The sequence below is a fragment of the Sinohyriopsis cumingii genome, chromosome 2 (genome assembly GCF_028554795.1).
Source record: "Sinohyriopsis cumingii isolate HCF-2022 chromosome 2, ASM2855479v2, whole genome shotgun sequence".
NCBI classification, from domain to species: domain Eukaryota; kingdom Metazoa; phylum Mollusca; class Bivalvia; order Unionida; family Unionidae; genus Sinohyriopsis; species Sinohyriopsis cumingii.
In genome coordinates this window covers 97,616,632-97,637,465 of record NC_142962.1, presented here as the reverse complement: position 1 = coordinate 97,637,465, position 20,834 = coordinate 97,616,632, and the positions used below count along the sequence as shown (strand labels likewise).

The following is a 20,834-nucleotide window of genomic DNA, read 5'->3' as shown; positions in this document are numbered from 1 at the left end:
AAATGATATGATGTTTGCCTTGTTTTTCATAAAAATTCCCTTGTAGGTGCCCACTCTAATAATCCAGCCTGGTGGGATCTGCCTGTTTACATTCAGTAGTACCTATGCAGTGATAGTGATACAATAAAAATGGTGTTATGTTCAGGTCTACTAATGCATACAGATTACCCATACACAGGCTTCTCCTGAAAATAATATTAATTTTTACTATGCATTATTTCTGACAATTGGAAAACTCATTATTTTAAATACAGTATGGAATATGCCACCACACAAAGGCTGGTTCTGTATCTCATAAAGCTTGTTGTCCATGACCATTTGAGAAACTGAAATTTTTTTAATAGCTGATCAACACTACTCATGGGTGATTATGTTTTACTACAACAACAGTACCTTTAGAGAAATCTATATGTCTCATCATAAGAGATGAGTGCCCTTTATTTAAAAACAATCCTTAACAGAAATCTTACTACTTATGTCATCAACAATTATCACCTAGTCACCGTGAAATTGGTGACATGCAACAAACCAATCTTTGACAAGCCAACTTCTGACAAACACCAAGCTTGATTAGACTAGAAATGAGCCATGCAGCTTCCATGGTCAGCATATTTAGGAAGGGTCTACTTGCTCACTGCCTGTGGCTATGTTAGGACTAGAAAGTCTGTGAATCTGGTACATACATGTAAGGATTAAAATATAACTGATAAATGAAAATATAAATATTTATTCCCCATCTGCCAAAACTAAATAATAAGCATTCACAATATCACTTAAATGCAAGAAAAAGAATGACCTTGACAATGACTACAGGATGAAAGTGACAGACTTTCATGTAAAAATAAAGATTTGATAGCTGAACAAAATGTGGATATTTATGCAACACAAGCATGTTTCACCTATAAATGCTAAACAAAGGTGCAAGTGAATTTGTCCAGCCATAAACATTGACCTGTTTAGTAAAGCTCTTAAATGCCTGATGTGTCAAATAATTTGCACTTACATGATTTAATAATACCAACTTTCCACAGTATTCATCAATGACTTTGAACAAATTATTCTGTCAAATCCGCAAGTTAGGATAATTCCTACTTCAATGTAATACTCAGTACATACCCCAGTGGCAGAAATCTGAAGATACCACAAAGAAATTTTCTGGACTGGATAGGTATTTGCTAAAAATTCTTCCATAAATCTGTTCTTTCTCTGCTGAAAGAGAACCCACCAGCACAGGTATCACAGTAAACTGGCCCTTACGGCTGGAAAAGATGTGAAATAAATTATTTTCAATTTTCACAAATCAAACATATGGCTCCATTACAGACCAAAAATGTCCAATGCCATAAACAATAAGGTTTAGAAACATTTTAAATAATGCAATAACTGCATGAAAATCTACTTGGACCATCCCGATTTACATAAAAACATGCATGCCAAATTGGTCTATTTCAAGACTTATTTATTTAATCACGCAAATAAGGCTTTTGTTTAAAAAGTCCAAGTCCAAAAATGTCTTTTTAAAAATATGGGAATTTTTTTTGTTATGGCATGAATATTTAACCAGAACATAAGAATACAAATATGCCTGCAAAGATTTCATTTGTCTACTTCAAGTGATATTTGCTCCTTGTCTGAACTACAGTTGCACCAAAAATACCAAAGTGCCAAAAGCAAAAAGTTAAAAAATGTTTAAATAAATTTGAACAACTCTTGAAATTTCCTGAAAATGTAATCAGGTCACCTATATACACTAGTCAGTTATCATTTTGTGGTTCTTATGCAACCCTGACATCAAATCAAGATGCCCCCTCTGAAAGCTGTGGGCATATAATAAAGTAATACAAACAATTTTTAAAAACAAACCCTTAGGTTATTGAAAATAAATGTATCTTAAAACCCAAAATATATTTCTAATCTCTTATTTCAGCGCTGAGGGTGATAAAGCCATCAAACATGGACAACCTTTATAACTCTTAAACTTAAAAACACATTAAAACCCAATATTTGTTTAAAATTGCTTCTAATTCTCACATATTTAAAACACTCTGACTCATCAGGAGACAATGATTCTATCTGGAAAATAGGTCATCAGAGTAATTAACTTCTTAAGGATATAAACTGTCAAAGGCCAGTATTGAACCTGAGACCCTTGGAATACAAGTCCAATACTCTCACAACTAAGCTGCAAATTTAAGTTTATAAAATCACTCATTTTACAATTTATAAATTATCATGCATCATTAGTCATGTTACTTAATAAATCACAATATAACATTCATCAAAAGTAAGTAAATATTGCTCTACTGACTTCCTTTTACTTCTAAAGTGTTGAAAACTTATTTCTTTAGCAATAACAAGATTTTCAAATTAGCAGCTGTTGTGGACATATTGGATTAGTACCAATTATATTTAGGACCAATAAGACATCATAAAAAGTCTTATGCTGGAAACCACATGTTGATATAAATTTCTGTTTTGGAAAAGTAACAATAACAAGATTTTGAAGATGGCTGCCAAAGTGGCCATATTGGATATCAGATTGTCACCATTTCAATTTAGGACCAAATGAACAGAATAAGAAGTCATTTTGTGAAAGCACAATAATGATGTGACCAGCCAAATAGAAGTAGCCAAAACAAAATATTCAAGATGGCCACTATAGTGGACATATTGTAAGTCAAATTAGCACCATTTACACTTATGACCACCTAAACATCATAAGAAGTCATTCAGTGAAAACAACATGTTGACATGGTCCTTGACTCTGGATTAGTGATAATCAAGATCTTCAAGATGGCCAGTGTGGTGGCCATACAGGAGGTTTTAGCAGCACCAATTTAATTCAGAAGAAGCCATTCAGTAAAACCACCATCCATTCAAGGAATAGTGATAACAAGATTTTCCGATGCAAAAATAACACCATTTTCATTGGGACCAGCTATACACCATATTAATTTTTTCCTTTAAAAAATCCCATTATTTTTCATTAATTGTTGTTGTTGTGGGGTTTAACGCCATTTTTCAGCACGATAGGCTATACATGGCGGCCAGTATTAATGGTGGAGGAAGAACCCGGAAAACCCCGGAAAGAACCACCGACCCACGAGAAGCTACTGGCAAGCTTTCTCACATCCCCACACTGGCTGAATCTTTGACTCGAACCGCCGCAGACAGAGGTGAGATGGCAGTGATCCGTAACGAAGAGCGCTTTAGACCACTCGGCCACTCGGGGCCCCATTTTTCATTAAGGTGAAGTAGCAATAACAAGATTTTCAAGATGATCACTGTGGTGGCAATATCTCGAAGTGACATAAGCACCATTTTCATTTAGGACCAAATAGACATCATGAGAAGACTTTCAGTGAAAACACCATGATAATATGACCATCCATTCAGAAGTAGTAATGATAACAAGATTTTCAAGCTGGCTGACACGGTAGCCATATTGGATGTCCAAGCCGCACCATTTTCATTTAGGACCAACTAGACCATGTAAAAATGTGTGTCAAGTTTCCTGGCAATCCTTCAAGTAATTTAAGATGAGTAGTTATAATAAACTAGTTCTAACCAATCAATGGACAAGGGACAACAGACAGATGATGGACAATGGACAACAGACCATTCCATAAGCTCTTCTGGTCTATGATGAGTAGAACAAAAATGAATAATGATGCATGATGACATTCACTGTAAAACTAACTTCAAATGATAAACAAAAGCACACTATAATATTTTTAAAGTTAATTTATGTCACTGTCACTATGTGATCAAATTTATTGTATTTTATTATCAAAATCTTGTACTCTTTTCTAGTTAATGAGTTTATAAAACAATAAAATTTTACAATGTCACCAAATTATGACAATTCCAATATTGAGGTTACATAATAAATGTCAGGAATTACTTGGAAGATGTTTTGACATAAACAATTCAGTCTTTTATTGAAATTCCCATGTCTCTACATCTCAATATACATCCAACTATTTTCTTCTTTCCATATTTTCAACAGTTCTTACAAAGACAGAATATTGATCACTTACACATTCAAACAAATTACCTTTCCATCACTTTTGCTATGTATGGTAAGTGCATCTCAATACTGTGTTCATCTTCATCTGTGTCTACATGCATGGTCTCAAACTGCCCAGTTGCAAAGAGTTCTTCATTAACTGAAACAGGACAAAATCATGTTTGTCTGATAAGATGAATCAAGCTAGATGACGAATTATAATGAGTAACAATGATGTTCTATCCACACATGTGGAAAAAGACTTTTCATATTCGATGCAAAACCAGAACAGTGCACTTAAAAATCACCAATGAATACAAACATATTTATGGCTATTTCTAACTGCAGTGGTTAGAAAGGACCTACTGTGTAGGCTTGGATATATAATGCATAGAAGAATCTACATGATCATGAGCTATACACAGATACTTAACCGACGTTGGTAAAGCATTAAATGTAGTTTTTTTGTGGACAGTGGCTGGGAGGTCAGGTGGATATACATATTCTAAAATGATGTAATACTAACCTGCTACTACTGCACTAATTTACTTTTTCAGTACTCAAGTCTCCAGTCCAAGCTAATTTCCGTCCTCCAGTCAGTATTGGAGGACCAAAATTTAAAAGAACATGATCCCAGTCTGACTCCTTAGTCATGGCCAACATTCAGAATACCATCCTGTTTTGACTCAGACCTGGAGAACAGGACATTAGAGCACGATTGGAGGAGGGAATCTTTCAAGTAGCAGGTAAGTATTACATAATTAAAATTAGGGAAGATGACTTATTGGATGTGGAGGCATTCCCTCCCATCTGCTGGGGTGTTCTAGTCACCCCCTGTCCCCGACTGCTTCCATTACTATTGTAACTCATCTAAGAGAACTTTTTTTGGATATACCAATTACATACTCTACAGCCAGTAGGGATTAACATCTCTGTTTAAATGGAAGTTCAGGCATTCTTAGCATAACTAAAATTAGTTTACTCCCCCCCCCACTACATTTTAATGGCGTAACATTACCTGCGACTATCATATTTGGTGACTTTACCAATTAGGTGGACAGGTGAAGGCTTCAACGAATCTAGTGTAGAAAACTACTGTATTTACTTTTATGTAGAATTGTTCACTACTGTAACTGGCAGAAGGCTGAGCCATGTGTTGTGACATCACTAACTGGCCCAGGGAAAAAATGCCTTTGCTTTGATACAGAGATGCCAAAATTTGATAATACAAAATCTGTGTATGACTGAGTGGCAAAGGTGCAATGGCACATTGAGCAGGGGGGGGGGGGGGCATGTGCAGAACATGGTGCTATCGTGCATTTTGTTTATATTTGGAGATATAAAAGTCTTTAATGCACATGCATGTTTTAGGGTGACCCGACAAAAGCACACAAGACAAATGCGCACCAACATAGCACACAGGACATAAACGTGCAGACATAAGTACACCTAAGAATGTGTGAACAAATGTTCTTACAATATAATGCATTAAATAAATGAAACACAAATTTGCTTAAAAATGTTGGTTTATTTACTTAGAATGTCTATTACTCTATACACAACGGGTACCCTATACATACTTGTTGTGAAAGGTTAACTAACCTATTACTGACTTATTATAATATTGAAGAAAAAAAGGAGAATATTGTGCAAAACTAGCCTGATTTATGTATAAATCATAAGTAGAAATGTTAGATGTTAATGTTATAAGCTATTCCTCGCAAGTAATCTTCTAATGGTACTGTTAAATACGATGTGACCAAAGCCTGGAGAAGGCAATTAAGACGAACATACTTTGATTGAGATGCCTCTGATTATCTGTTGCCCGAATGAAATCTCTCAAATTTCTTATTTACAATTTAACTGTGTGGATCAATTAACTTAAATGGTTGAGAAGACTGACAAGTTGTCAGTGCTTAGAATTAATGTACTATAAGAAAAAGTTAGTTGATCCACACAGTTAAATTGTGAAGAAGACTGTACAATTTACTTGCGCATATTGTCTTCTCAGTTAACCTTTTTGAATTGTCTTCTCAGTTAACCTTTTTTTTATAGTCTTCTCAACCTTATCTTTGTATACATGCATGCTTTTTCTTGTGCATATTTGTTGGGTTGTTATTCATTGCGCACAGCTGTCGGCATGCTTTTGTCTTCACATTTTATTTTCACTAACTCGTACGCCTTTGCTTAGCAAATGAACTTTTTAAAATGCCAAATAAAATCATGCATAGAAATGGCTGCTGTTATTATAATATTACAACAATTCCACAAAGAGTAAAATAAAACTATTGTCCACTCGAATGCCAATGAAATGTACACTATAAATCCCATAAATTCCTTTGTCCTTCATATTTTATGTTGTATAGGTTTGCATTTAGTGCTTGGTATGTGGTACTTTTGGCCTTTGTTAGCTTTTTGTTGTTGTTGTTTTAGGGTTTAACGCCATTTTTCAGCACAAGACAGGCTATACATGGCGGCCAGTATTAATGGTGGAGGAAGAACCTGGGAAACCCCCGGAAAGAACCACCGACCCACGAGAAGCTACCGGCAAGCTTTCTCACATATCCACATTGGCCGAGCCCGAGACTCGAACCTACGCAGACAGCGGTGAGATGGCAGTGATCCGTGACGGAGAGCGCTTTAGACCACTCGGCCACTCAGATAATCCTACAATGTAAGATGTCTACCATGATATTTATGTACTTGAATTGATGTCTTACTGCCTAAATAAGAAGTGCTGTGTAGCGTGTTCCTTGATTTACTTTTTATAGCACATGTATGACCAATAGGTAATTATAAGCAACAAATGACACAAGCCACTGCGGCATGTTTCCTGTTTGTCTGACATGAAGAAGCCAAATTTTCAAGAACATCTCACACATTTGGTAGCCCACATTGACAGTTTTCCATAAATTAAAGTCTAATTGGATGATGCTTAACTGTTTTCTTTTTTCTTTTCCCTAATGGATTAAAATTCCGACACAAGCAAATGGACATGTTTTCACAACATCTCAACTGGTTGACATGCAATGTGAGCCAAGGAATGCCAAAGTCAGTTGAAGATGAAGTATGGTTTTTTAAAGAAACAAATAAAAAAAGCTTAATATTTAAGAAAGCGATTAGTTAGCAAATGGAAATGAAAGAATTAATTATTACTGTACTGATAGAATTGAAGGTGTTTTTTTGTTTGCTTCATGGCTCTGTTTTTCTAATGATCAATGCAATACAAATAAAATATAATTGCTTCAAGATATAAAAAAGCCAAACAATTTCAGGCATTTCTGAAGGCAGAAGCAGAGCTGCCAACCCTCCAGACTCATAATTAGTGAGAAGTATAAAAAATAGTGAGTAATGAACACAATTAGTGAAAAATTATACCATGACACAGGCTCCATCAACATTGATGATCAGTACCACATTATATGAAAATCCCAAAATCAAAATAAAACATTATTTACACTGATTACATGTTCAAATTTATTTGCAGGCAAATTTACTGATATACACAAACTTCATGCTATTTGTCAGAATATGATGCTGTGGCAGACTTCCTCAAGTGGACTATGGTAAATTTGTTTCCAAAACAGTTCAGGCTTCTTGCCTGCTGTTTAATCTTGGTTACTAAAATTGTTGCAAACTTTCAGCACCTAAGGAGGAACTAAAGTTTGTCTTATTTTTCCTCACAATAGCAAATACCCTTTCACTGTGACTGATCTCCAACTGAGAAAGGCAGGTTATGTTCAACAAGAAAACTCACAAACAATGCTTCAGCATTGCAGCTTGAAGGACTTGACTAGGTGGCTTCAAGTACTTCAGAGCTGAAATCTGCTGTGGGTGCTCTTAATTTTCCCAATATCCATATGCTTTTTGCTAGCAGTGTGCTTTTTCGTTCTGCCACATGTCCATATATATATTATTATATAGTACATGTATTATGGGTAAATTGTAAGCAACAACACGAAAACCTGTGTACATTCCCAGTTCTAAAATTTGCAGCATGCAAATGTGCGAAAAGCATAATGTCCATCGATGTTTCATGGCTGAATGCAAAGACAATTTTTGGTGTACTCCAATCTATATTTCACTTTTTGTGGAATACATATCTTTTCCCTTGGAGGTGAAAATATTTTAACTGTGATGTAGGTTAATTACGAAACGGTATTAATCCAGAAGATGAAACGATGGAAGATTAACAATTAGAGGTGTTGTCACATGCGCTGCAAAATATGAACTCAAGCAAATTACGATATATGCTAATCTTTCAACATTTCAGGAATTACCCCACTCGAAAAAGCTGTCTTCATTTAGTGTTTGTTTAAAAAAATTTTACTGTTGCTATGAGTATGTACATGTGCCATTTAAAAAACAAACAGTTGGGCCACGGTTTTGTTCATGAGCATTTGTAAAACTTCTGTTTTAAATAGAGATTATATACTTCATAATGCTTGCTACAAGGCAAACTGTCACAATTGGATATAGTTCTACTAATATCACAACTAGAAAATACAGGACTGCTCTGTGTATCAGTGACCACTGCTGCTATTTTGACTAGCACTTAATGGAATAAAGATATTTTATTCCTGATTTAAAATGATTGAGAATTCGGGAATTTGTGATGTTTTTGCATGCAGCATGATTTTGTGAATCATGAAATTCATGCCAAAATCATGAGAGTTGGCAAGTCTGCAGAAGTATGAGTTTTTAATGTTTTGATTTTTCTCAGAAGGATGGCGTAATTCTCAAAGCTGCTCTGACCAAATCAGAAGAGTTGGTATCTTGATGCACCAAAGATCAAAGGTAAAAGCCTAATGTAGTGGCATGAGACAACCAAAAGGCAACTCTCATATCATAATCCAAGGAGTGGTTCAAACAGGCCCAAGATGCAAATATAACCCCAACTTCATGGGCTTTTAAATTCTTACATAAGAAATGTCTCTCATAATGAGGGCAATCCACCTGGAAATAGTGGCTGCCAACATATCTGAGGAACCTTTAACTGATTAGAAGAGATGCCTCTGACCATTCCTTCTCCCTTTAGAAAAACCATAGAACATTTTGGCTCTTACTGACCCTATTTCTATCATCCCCAGCACAGATATGACTAAGGAGATCAATAGGGGACACTGAAGGTAGATGATTCTTAACCAGAAATCCTGGTTGTGAAAGATGAGACACCAAATCATAATTAACATTGTAGGCAACCCTTTTCCACTGACAAGGCATGAATCTTGCACCTTCTCCTCTCTTTAAATGACACTTCACTCAAAAGTTCATATGGGGGTTGACAACAAATAAAAACAGATACAATTTTCTTTTAATTACATGGTTCCCATGCTTTTCTAACAGTAAATTTCCAGGTCATTTCCAGGATGAAGTAACTTTTTTCAAGGTACACATATAACCATTACTGAATGAAACTAAAGAACATTTTATAAGTGGGTTCGCGAGTTATCTGGGCATGAGTTATCGAGGGAGTGGTGTATATGTATCTCATAGAAAGTAACATTTCCTATTACAATATAAAAAAACAATAAACACAAATAATTAGAATCTTGTCTCGCAATGAAAAGAGTTTAGCCCTGAATTTATCTGTGCCAATAAAATCCCAAACAAGATTTTTCAAACAACCTAATCTCCTTAAGATGATCTGGTTAAAAATCCATCATTTAAAAAACATTTTCAAAGGGGTGGATTTAAATTTTGACAAAAGACCTTCAAAATAATATACTGTTGTATAAACAAGGACTGAATTTTTCTGTAAGATCAACTTGTTTTCTTGTAATTCGTTAAACCAGTCCCCAAACCTGTACTGATACAGGGGCTCATATCGTTTTTCAATGTATGATAAAAGGGACAACAATTTCTCATTTCAGCTCTGAGATTCAACAAGTTGGATGACAAATTTGGCTTAAAATGAATAGCATTTTTCTAGTCCGAATTTCCTCTGAATAATTCAGCCCCATTTTTTATATTTGGACATTTATGTTTGGGTGTGGGGTGACTGCAATTGCATATCAAAAATTTTTAATTTGCTGCCACTGTGAGGTAGTGATATATGGTAGTCACTAACCAGTGGGCCTAAAAAATTAAAACTTATGTTATATTGACTCATATCTGAATGAAATCGATAGTAAAATGATTTATTTTCTCAGAAATGGCAAGTGTTATAATCATTATATCATTAATCCGCTGACAGACAAGACCAAACTACGGCATAGATAAAACATGACCCAGTTACTCGCCATTTGAATTACTAGTCACATGACTTCACAAATCTCAAATGACAACATCAGAAGTCCAATAGTTATGTGATATAAACAATGAACTCCTGTATAATGTTGTACAGAAATTAAATTATATTAAATTAAAGTCAGATACTTTTTGTAAACACCAGCAATCAGGCCAGTCTGATTTATCAAGCAGAGAGCACATGTCAATGTGGTAATCACATGATACAACAAAACTCCAGAAGTTGTTCTCGGAATATATAAATGTGGAGAATGTTGTGTTCTTTCGTTTATGTATTTTTATTACAACCAGTATACAACTTTCATTTAATACTTTGTTAATTTTTTCTCTACAACATTTGAAAATGTGGGTTGTTAGATTTGTGTACTCATGCGACTAGCAATGCAAATTGTGAGTACCAGGTCACATTTCATCAATGACATAGTTTTATTTTGTCTTTCAGCAGATTAAAGACATAACGATTTTAATACTCACAATTTTAGCAAAAATAAGTCATTTTTATATCGATTTCATGCATGTATCACTGGATCTAACAACGTTTAAAGTTTGCAAGGCCATCCAGTAAGCAGCTACGCTTTGCCACCACCATGCTGGCCTTGTGTGATGCTAGAATGGTTTTCGAATCTTCCATGTAAGGAAAGATACGGCTATCAAGCTGATTTGAAAATAAAAGTCTACTAGATAAATATAATCCAATGGGCGTTTGGATTGACTCAGTATATATGTTTATTGCAAGAAACCAAATGATTCATACTGCACCCTCCGAATATTCTGGTTAGAACTCGATACATTTAACTCACAATCAGTTTAGTTACCACTCAAGTTTTGTGATTGTTTTGGGTGTCAAGTGGTGGTGGAAAATTCTCAACTTTCATCAATATTTGCAAAAAATAAGGACTTTTCATGGTTGGGAAAAAAATTATCATTTCTCCCGACTTTTTCCTGATTTCCCAGTAGTTGTTGTTGTTGTTGTGGGGTTTAACGCCATTTTTCAGCACACGATAGGCTATACATGGCGGCCAGTATTAATGGTGGAGGAAGAACCCGGGAAAACACCGGAAAGAACCACCGACCCACGAGAAGCTACTGGCAAGCTTTCTCACATACCCACATTGGCTGAATCCTAGACTCGAACCGCCGCAGACAGAGGTGAGATGGCAGTGATCCGTAACGAAGAGCGCTTTAGACCACTCGGCCACTCGGGGCCCCGATTTCCCAGTAGCGTGGGAACCCTGTAATTATTAGTGAGCAAGATACCAGTCTCCAAAGCTCCAAACACCTTATCAAATCAAAAAGATGAGGGTTCAACCATGTGATACAACACTCAAGAGAACTTGAGAATGATAAAAATGGGTACCACATAGCCCTTAATAGTCGACACTGAATATTTCTATTTCCCAGAAAAAGAAGACAAGAAAATCTGCAATTGTACCCAAATAGGAAAAGTTAGGATCAACACATTTCCTACTGTACCACTCACAAAAGATTCTCCACTTTGCATCATAAACCCTGAAAGCAGAGTGCTACTTTTGATTCATCATGCAACTGGCTCCAAAATTGGTTCTATTGTATTGATCACCACTGGAGCCACAGAAATGATCAGTGCTACCAAGATCAGCAGAAGTACGGAGATAAGAACATACCATATATGCTCGCATATAAGCCCAATCCCCAAACTGACCAGGTATAAACATTAAAAAGTGCATGAGACCTGCGTTCAAGCTGACCCACAACTCAGAGACATCTCAAGATGCACGAGGTAAGTTCTAAATGCATTTATTTAGGCAAACTTATGTTTTAAAAAAAATACATGTATACTTATCTCGAGGTTGGTGTGCATGATTATTAAAAAGAAACAGTATAAACTTGTTTTACAGGTAATTTATTTCATTTTCTGTTTTCTTATTGTTTCTGCATAATTTAGATTTGTGTATAATTTGATGGAACAATGACAAGAATTTAGCAATTGCAAGTTGCTGCAACACTACCTCTCTCTTTTGACTCGATTGTTTGTTTATGCATTATTGCATTGGACATTTTGTATCAGTGCACCGGTAATTACATTTTTACGTTGCTTTGATATTGTAAATACCTAACTCATTAAAATGTAATCTCAGTATGATAACAGAAAGAACAATAATATGGTCCGATTCAATGCTCACAATTAGGCTACTGAATGTATTTACATATTGGCACCACTGCATGTACATTGTAGGTTTGATTACATGCTGAATTAAGTACGTCCCTTGGAGTCAAATCATGGGCACCATTGTGCTAAACTTTAATGATATCTCCAAAATGCAATAATGAAGTTTCAGAAACAATGCTTCGAAAATTATGCTAATACCATAAAAGCTGAGTCGCAGTTTGCTTTGATGTAAGTGAACTTACACCATATCTGTCAATTTTCACGCTGGGAGGGAGAAAAAAAAGCCCGATTTTTGAAGCGCTCCATGCCTACCTGATTTCCTGATTTCATATCTTCCAATTTTTGCAGAACAAAAAAAAAAAAAAACTAACAATAAAACCATCCACATTTAATTTCAATCCCAATCAATCCCAAGAATGATAACTACAACTGCTGTAACTCCATATGTTATAACACCATTTCCAGGAAAGAAATTTACATGAGTGAACACCTGGCATTTTTATACCGTATATACCAAAGTTAATTACCATCGTGAAATTAAAAGAAGGAATGAAAATAAATACCACACAGCAAATGTGTCCTCAAAAAACTAATTCAGAATACATGTTTTATAGTAAACAATACCAAATGCTTTACGAGTTGACAATAAGGGAATAAGGTCAGATGTACAAGGGGAAAATACCATGAGACTGCCTATTTAGGTACCTTTAGTTAAACAAACTTGCATGATTCAACATAAATGAAACTGCTATTAAGGACTAGCTAAAATGTTATCTGGAAGAATTCAATTTGGTCAAAACAATGAATAAAGTAAAATCTACATCTAATATATTTGTGAATAAATAAGGATTTAAGTGATGCTATGAACGCTTTGTACTGTGCAAGTACTGTACATTATAGTTCAGCCTGGTCTTTCGGGTAAACTCAACCGGCCTGCGAATTATGAAGTCTGTATTTACCTTTATTTAATTTTGTGTCGGAGAATCGGAGAAATCAGAAAATATGAACAAGCAAAATAATAACAAAATCAATCACAGTACTTTATAACAGTTTAATAATTGTCAGGTCACCGAAAGTTATTTTTTGACATGCCTATGTCTTAAGACATGGGAAAAAATTATTGTTTCATGTCCAAAGATTTACAGCCATTGGCCCATGGATAAGCTGACCCCCCCCTTCTTCCAGGCCTTTTTATGATCCTGAATTATTCAGCTTATATGCGAGTATATACGGTAGTGAATTCTTATGGAATTATTTTTTAATTGTGGAAAGGCATGCGCATACACATGATGACACTTTAGACTGAAAGCATCCACAGCCCAGGCCCTCTGATCTGGTGAGACATAAATGATGCCTTATGAAGCTGACACAACCTGTAAGGCTAGAAACACTTCTGGCATTTCCAAGCTGTTCATGTTAAGGGTCACTGCTTTCCCAGGTGCGAAATCACTAAAGCACAACACCCTTTGCCTCAAGGCAAGCACACCATTCCAAATCTGATGGTGCAAAAATAAGTGGAGTTTGTTAATGTGATGTGACTATGGTCAACAAGCGGTCATCAATCTCATTATAATTGAACAGATGTGAAAATAGGCATCCTGAAGACCAATGGAGACCACCCAGTCACAGGACCTTATAACGTTCCCGACTGAGGTGGTAGTCTCCATCTTGGAGGCTTCTTCCCGAAGAAATCGGATTAAGGCAGTTAGATTTGGTTATTGGACAAAACTTTCTGCATTTTTCAGGTTGACTGCATCTTTCAGCAAAAGGTAAACAATTCCCTTAACTGAGCCCATCTGGAAATGTGAAAGATGATGGAGTGTGTCTGATTTGGATTTTTAATGTAGTTTTAACAATTTTTCAGTCATTCATATCGCTACGATGTCTGCAGTGTGACATTTTATAATGATGTCTAGACATGTAGCATAATGTCCCACCCAGCCACATTATCCTGACACCAGGCCAACCAGTCCTAACACTAACCTCTTGATGCTGAGTGCCAAGCGAGGAAGCTGTTAGTACCATTTTCATGAGTCTCTGGTATGACTCAGCTGGGGTTCGAACCCATGACATCCCAGATCCAAGGCTGATGCTCTAACCACAAAGCCACCGAAGCAGTCAGCCTGTGATAGAGGATGATGTTCCTGGAAATGAAGCTGGTAGCCATCCTCTAAGGTGGAATGAACCAACAGGATGTCCTGATCCCTGAACCAACTCATGACAAAAAGTACAAGATAGGCTCCTATCAGGACACTGGGAAGAGGACAATACTGCAAGAGAGTACACAACTCCCCATGGCCAACCCCGTCCCTCCCTGGGGAAGAGGGTGGGGTCCAATGACTTTCTCCGTTGGCCTTTCTGACTGTCTGACAGAAGGAGCTTTGACTTGAGGCTGCTTGTGGGACTGCTGAGGTTGCATCTGCTTGAAGAACTTGCAAGAAGGGCGGATAGGTCAATTAGAGTAGGTATGCTTCTTGGCCTGTTTCAAAGGGCCTGGTGCTGTTTCCAGGGGCCTGTCTTATTGGTCTTTGATATTGGCTCCAGCAATCACTTTGAGTACTCAGAAAACTCATCTGAGTCCACAATGATGAAAATGACATCATCATCCTGAGCTTACTGCTGCGGTGAGACAGGTCTATCCCTCCTAGTATCTCTCCAGCAAGAAGATGCTGAAATTGGGCTGCCCTCATCATGAAGTTACTCATAGTGAGTGATGGGACTAACCCTACTAGTGGACTTGTGGACCTCGAAGGCAAATAGGAACACTGATCCCTTCTAGATTATCTAGAGAGTCAGTGGTGGTCCCCCTCCTTTCTACTTGCCCTGGTCAAAGGTGATGAAGTCAGTCCATGACCTGTCATGTGTGACCTACCTTTAAATCAAGGAAGGGACATCCATACCACATGTGTGTGTGTGTGGCGGGGGGAAGAACTTGATTCCTGGAAAGGGTGTTCCAAGATCAAGTAAGAATTAAAAGAAACATAGTAATAGAGAAATGCAGATCTGATCCTTCTCTCTAGTTAAACAAGTACAATCCAACCCCCTACTGGGATTAAGCAATAACATAGGAACAGGGGAGGTATCAACCCAATCCCTGTCCCCAGACCAACAATCAAGCCCCAGTGACTGGTGTTCGAAACATGTTAACCGGTCTCCAAAGACTTGTCAAGTGACAAAAATCTGATGGACTAGCATAGATCAGATTTAACCAAATGAAATCGCTGCCATTCCCTCCAAAGATGTGATTCACTAATCTCATTCATCAGGACAGAGACTTTGAGAGGGCACAGCTCATTACTAAGAGGTATGACTTGCTCTTAAGTGATTTTTTTTTACTCTATTGGGGTGGAACCAAACCACTCAGGTTGCAGAATTTGCAGAATATTCTTGCCCCACAAGAGTAGCAGTCTTCATGAACAAAGGAAGAGATCCAGACCCCTCCTGGGAATGGACGGGGTTATCCATTGATGATGAACATGAAGAGGGACCCATCTTCCTCCCAGTGTATATGCAGCCACATCAGTGAAGTCCCATACCTAGACAAACCAAAGACAAATTGGACAACTGTCTGTGTGTTCACACCCTGTGCATACATAACAGGTTGGGTGAGTGTCCCACAGAGCTTTCCTGTGTCTACACTTGCATACACCTTGCAACAATTTAAACTCTTAAAGGTAAAACTTCATGCAAATACTTATCCTAGCAGTGGAATTAAATAAAAATAATTTAACCAAGCACTGTTTGCTAAGCAACAAGCAAAATGCCTTACATTTTGTAAAAAAAACACAGATGACACTGAAATAAATCAAGAACTAAGGAGACATACACTCAGTCGATACAAGAAGGTAGGTGAAGTGCCAAAGGTTTGTTTAAAACCAAAATCAAAGCGAAATTTTGATAAGCAATATAGGATGCTATGTGTATGTCATTAAAGAGTCTGGCCCTCCAATACTAACTGGAAGATGGAATTATTGGCTTGGATTGGGGATTGGAGTATTGGAAAAGGAATGCAATGCAATAGTAGCAGATAATTTATTACTAGTGACCTTTGGTTGTACAGGTCTAGGACAAACATATAAATAGTACCAATAACTGAACATAAATTTCAATAAAGACAATAAAGCATGAAATATGGGTCATAGATATCTCTTTTGCAATATGGGTGTAGTACTTAATCAAGATGCATTCCCCTACTGAGTTTCCTGATTGTAGGTAAGATAATACATGTATAAAACAACATGCCAAAAACCCATGCTGTCATTAACTAAGTGCAAAAACTTAACCAATGCTATGAAAACTAGAGTCCCTAGATTTGATGATATAAGCCCACATTCCAAGTTTGATCAAAACAGGATAAGACATATGGATTCCACAGTGGTGGCAAGCAACTGCTGACAGACTGACAAGGAATACTGAACTATACCTTAAGTTCACTTGGTCTAACTTTCAGGTGAGCTAAAAATGTAACCAAAGTCACCAACATATGCAATACGGGTCACAATTACTGACTTTTTATTTTGAGGTGTAGTGTTTGTCATCATATATCCCCCCACCAAGTTTCATGATAACAGGTATAACAAACAGTATGCATACAGGGTGCAATAAACATGAGCTAAATGCAAAAGTAAACCAAGAATGTACAAATAATGTATACGTAAAAAGCTAGCCCGCTCAGCCCCCACACCAGTGGCTAGGTACTATGAAAGCTACTAAAAGTATGTTGTCAAAGATCTATGAAGAACGAATGGTTGACATACAATGAGGCTGTACATATGTGTATTTGTCTCATGTGTCAATGCCAGTGCCAATTCCAGGGGTAATACAACAGCTCTCCTCTATTTCATCAAGTCAAATTAAAAATAAAACAAGTATAAATACATCATGCTTTGAATACCACCCCTGAGGTGATAGCTGTTTGTTCATCCCATCCTTGTACAGTGATCTCACATTATACAGCCTTTCAGTAAATTGCAGCCTTTCATGTAACATAAGAATGGCAATGGATCTATCATAATCGCTGCTTATTTCCTTTAACTTGATTTTAGGTCTTGAAAGATGGGAAGTAGTTAAAATGTTGTTTGACATCACCAAACAGAGCTCAGATTGATTCAAGGACCTTCAATCTACCTCAAGTCCTGGACTCTCATTTTTAAATTTCCATGTAATGGACTCACCAGTTTTGGGAAAGGTCGTCCTAGATTAAAATTTACAAAATTCTACAAAAATGCTCTTATTAAATACAACTGTTGTGATTCTGTGCAGAAATCAACCTATTCTACTTGCAAAGTACCTCAGTATGTTGTAATGCAGCACACTTATGGATTCCATGAATAGCAATATAAACAGGGACTTTGGTGCTGGATGTTTCATCGCTAAGTCATAAATACAGGAGATTATTACAAGTTTATGCAACCTTAATTTCAGTAGGAATTACTTATTCATGTCAACAGAAATAATGATGTTTGTTTATACAGTTCCCTGTATTTAATAAATTTATGGACATTATATGTGACAATTTAATATCAAGCTTTAATACTCACTTTTAGTATCAACAACTAGTTCGTAAAATGGAGTCTGGTATCTCTCTGTTGCTGTAAGGGCACATGCTGACAGCCTAACATGGTGAGAGGGACCAAGAATGAACACACGCTTGCTAAAAAATAAAATAACATTCAAAATAAGTTACATTTTCTTTCTCCCCTTTTACTTCTACTTTTACTTTTCAACAAATTCAATCAACTTACTATTTTAAGGTAGAATAGAAGAACAGTTACAAATGAATAATCTGCCACCAGTTTACACAAGTTTTAAGACATTAGTGAAATGGACAACATTACTTACCATCTGTGCTCACATACAAGTCGCATCCAACTAAAAACTGTATAGTCCCAGATCTGCCGTCACATAATGCACCAGTAGATCTGGGTTTGTACAGTCATTTGTTAGGAGTAATCAGTAGAACAAACAACATATACCCTGACCTGCAGACATGTTATGCTATGGCAGATAAGGATCTTTGTTGTTTGCAGTTTGATTTGACTTAAGCAATGACATATGGTAACATTAAAAATTATGACAATACAAAATAATATACTATAAAAAAAATTAAAAATATCAAAACATAAATACAACACACCCTCACTATAATGCCCTTCATTATAAAATAATTCCATTATAAGGCAGGTATGGTCACTGACCCCATTTGAATAAGTGGCCAAAAACTTGGATGTGTCATGTACTTAGTTATTAGGTGGCTCACTGAAAGACAGTACAACTGTAATCAATTTTCAGCATGCAAAAACAAGGTAAAAAATGAGTCAGGCTTTCAAACAAACATTTAATTTCTACACAAAAATAGGTCTCCATGTATTAAAATAAAGATCAACTACATATTTGTAAAATGTGTATTCTATATTAACTGAACAACTACTCTAATCAGGACTCAAAATGCAAGTCCATTCAGAAAGAGGTATAATAACAACAATTTTAAGATTATAATCATGACAGCCATACTGGATATCAGATTAGCATTGCTTTCATTTAGGATCAAATAGATCATCACATTTTTAGTCAAAACTCCCATGCCAATATGAACATTCATTTAGAAGTATTGATATGATTTTCAAGATGACTGCCATACTGATATCCAAGTGGCATCAATTTCATTTAGAACCAACCAAACCTTGGAATGAATGTGTTCACTGCAAACGTCACATAATTTAGAAGTAGTGATAATAAACTTGTGCTAACAGACAATGGATGAAGAAAAAAAAGCTCTTGTGGTCATTGACTTGTTGAGTTAAACAAACTATATACTATTTTAAATTTGTCCTTAAACCTGCCTGAACATCATAAAATTTATTGGCTATGAATTCTGCAACAGATATAAGCAAATCTGAAAGCAGTGAGAGAAAGAAAAAAAAAAGAGTCCCTAAAAATGACCGAAGCTCAGCTAAGTAAAATAGTTTCAAGGATTCCAAGATAAATGCTGAGTGCTGAAACCATCTCTGGTATTCTTGAATGATAAGAATTTCAATATGGAGACCTTGCTAGCCATATTGGATGTAAGATCTGCACCATTTTTCATTTAGGACCAAGTTCATATTATCAGAAGTCCTCTTATGAAAACCTCATGTCAATTATGCTAAGTTTCATAACAAGCCATGTAGTCTATAAGTAATGAAAACAAACTTGTGCTAATGAATGGATGGATGACAAAAATGGATTATGGACAACAGACCATCCCACAAGACCTTCTGATCTATGACCAACAGAAAATACCAGTAAATACATTTTCCATACAACTGGAAAAAATGAAGTTACGACTGTAATGTACGAAGCTTACATTGTACTAGGGTCCATCTGTCGGTAGGAATATGCAGCAGTGGCTCCGCTATAATAATAACCAGCATGGCTGAAACATCAAACAATTTTTCTTTAGCTCAAGTCTCATTTCCTCCACTTCAAACATTGTAATCCAACCTTTCTTTGACCCAGCACATTTATTACATCATATGCCTTAATATTTATGGTGTAGATCTAATAGCAAACATTTTATCTGACAGTGTCATGTTTAGACATTCATTTTAAGTTGATAAATGAAAGGTGAGTTCTTAGCATTGCAAGTCACATATTCATATCTACTCAGTGGTAAATGAGGTTTTAAAATAATGTGCTTGATTGTTGGTAAGTGAACAAAGAACTGACAAATATGCATATATCCAAGGTTTTTCCATTTGGTAATCTGTCAGTTTGGTAAATCAGAACTTTTATATATGCCACAAATTTTTACAATACTAAAAACTGACTGTATTACTAATAATTTGTGTTTGAAATGGGGCATTCACATGCATCTCTATGGGTGAACACCATCACATGTTTTTACTGTAAGATAATCCTAATTGCTTGGACATTGCTATACTTGTAGGTTAATACCTTGCTTACTGTTATGCTCAAAGAAAGAACTGAGGTCATGGCAATGTCTGATGATTTAAAGTCTTTCTTAAGAGCTCCAGCAAACATTTTTATCTCAGAAAACCATGTACGATCAGTTTATTTTATCACAAAGTAAACAACAATTGACAAAAAGTGCATAACAAACAAGTTCTATAAAAGAGAAATATTTTACTTATTCATCAAATGAAATTCTGACTCAAGACTCAAACTCAAAATTCTTCAGTCTGACTGACTATTGTCAAATAACTGGCAAATCAGATGTCAGAAATCTGAGCAGAGTCTGAGTTGGAGTGTGGGTCACTAATGAAAATAATTAAACTAAAGCATTTATGTAAGAATGCACTAGCTTAACGATGTTCACTACACATCAAAGAACTTACGGGGCTATGATAGCCCTGGCTGGGGACTCTAAAGGCTGTGCCTTGGATAACCAGTTACTCAGCTGACTGTCCAGTTCATCAGCTAAAATAA

At 36.1% G+C, this 20,834-nt stretch overlaps 1 protein-coding gene across 2 annotated transcripts in view; it reads right to left on the bottom strand.

Moving 5' to 3' along the window:
- The window catches only part of LOC149805443 (protein MEMO1-like), a 41,043-nt gene that overhangs the window by 18,053 nt on the left and 2,156 nt on the right, over window positions 1-20,834 (bottom strand). Inside the window, exons 2-6 of one of the 2 annotated variants that reach the window (XM_089950028.1) lie at window positions 20,744-20,825; window positions 19,753-19,821; window positions 17,948-18,060; window positions 4,058-4,169; window positions 1,117-1,259 (exon numbers count right to left, since the gene is read on the bottom strand). In XM_089950028.1, the coding sequence (XP_089806154.1) occupies window positions 1,117-1,259; window positions 4,058-4,169; window positions 17,948-18,060; window positions 19,753-19,821; window positions 20,744-20,825 (519 nt within the window). The remainder of the gene's footprint in view (window positions 1-1,116; window positions 1,260-4,057; window positions 4,170-17,947; window positions 18,061-19,752; window positions 19,822-20,743; window positions 20,826-20,834) is intronic. The other variant, XM_089950029.1, reaches the window with a different exon arrangement.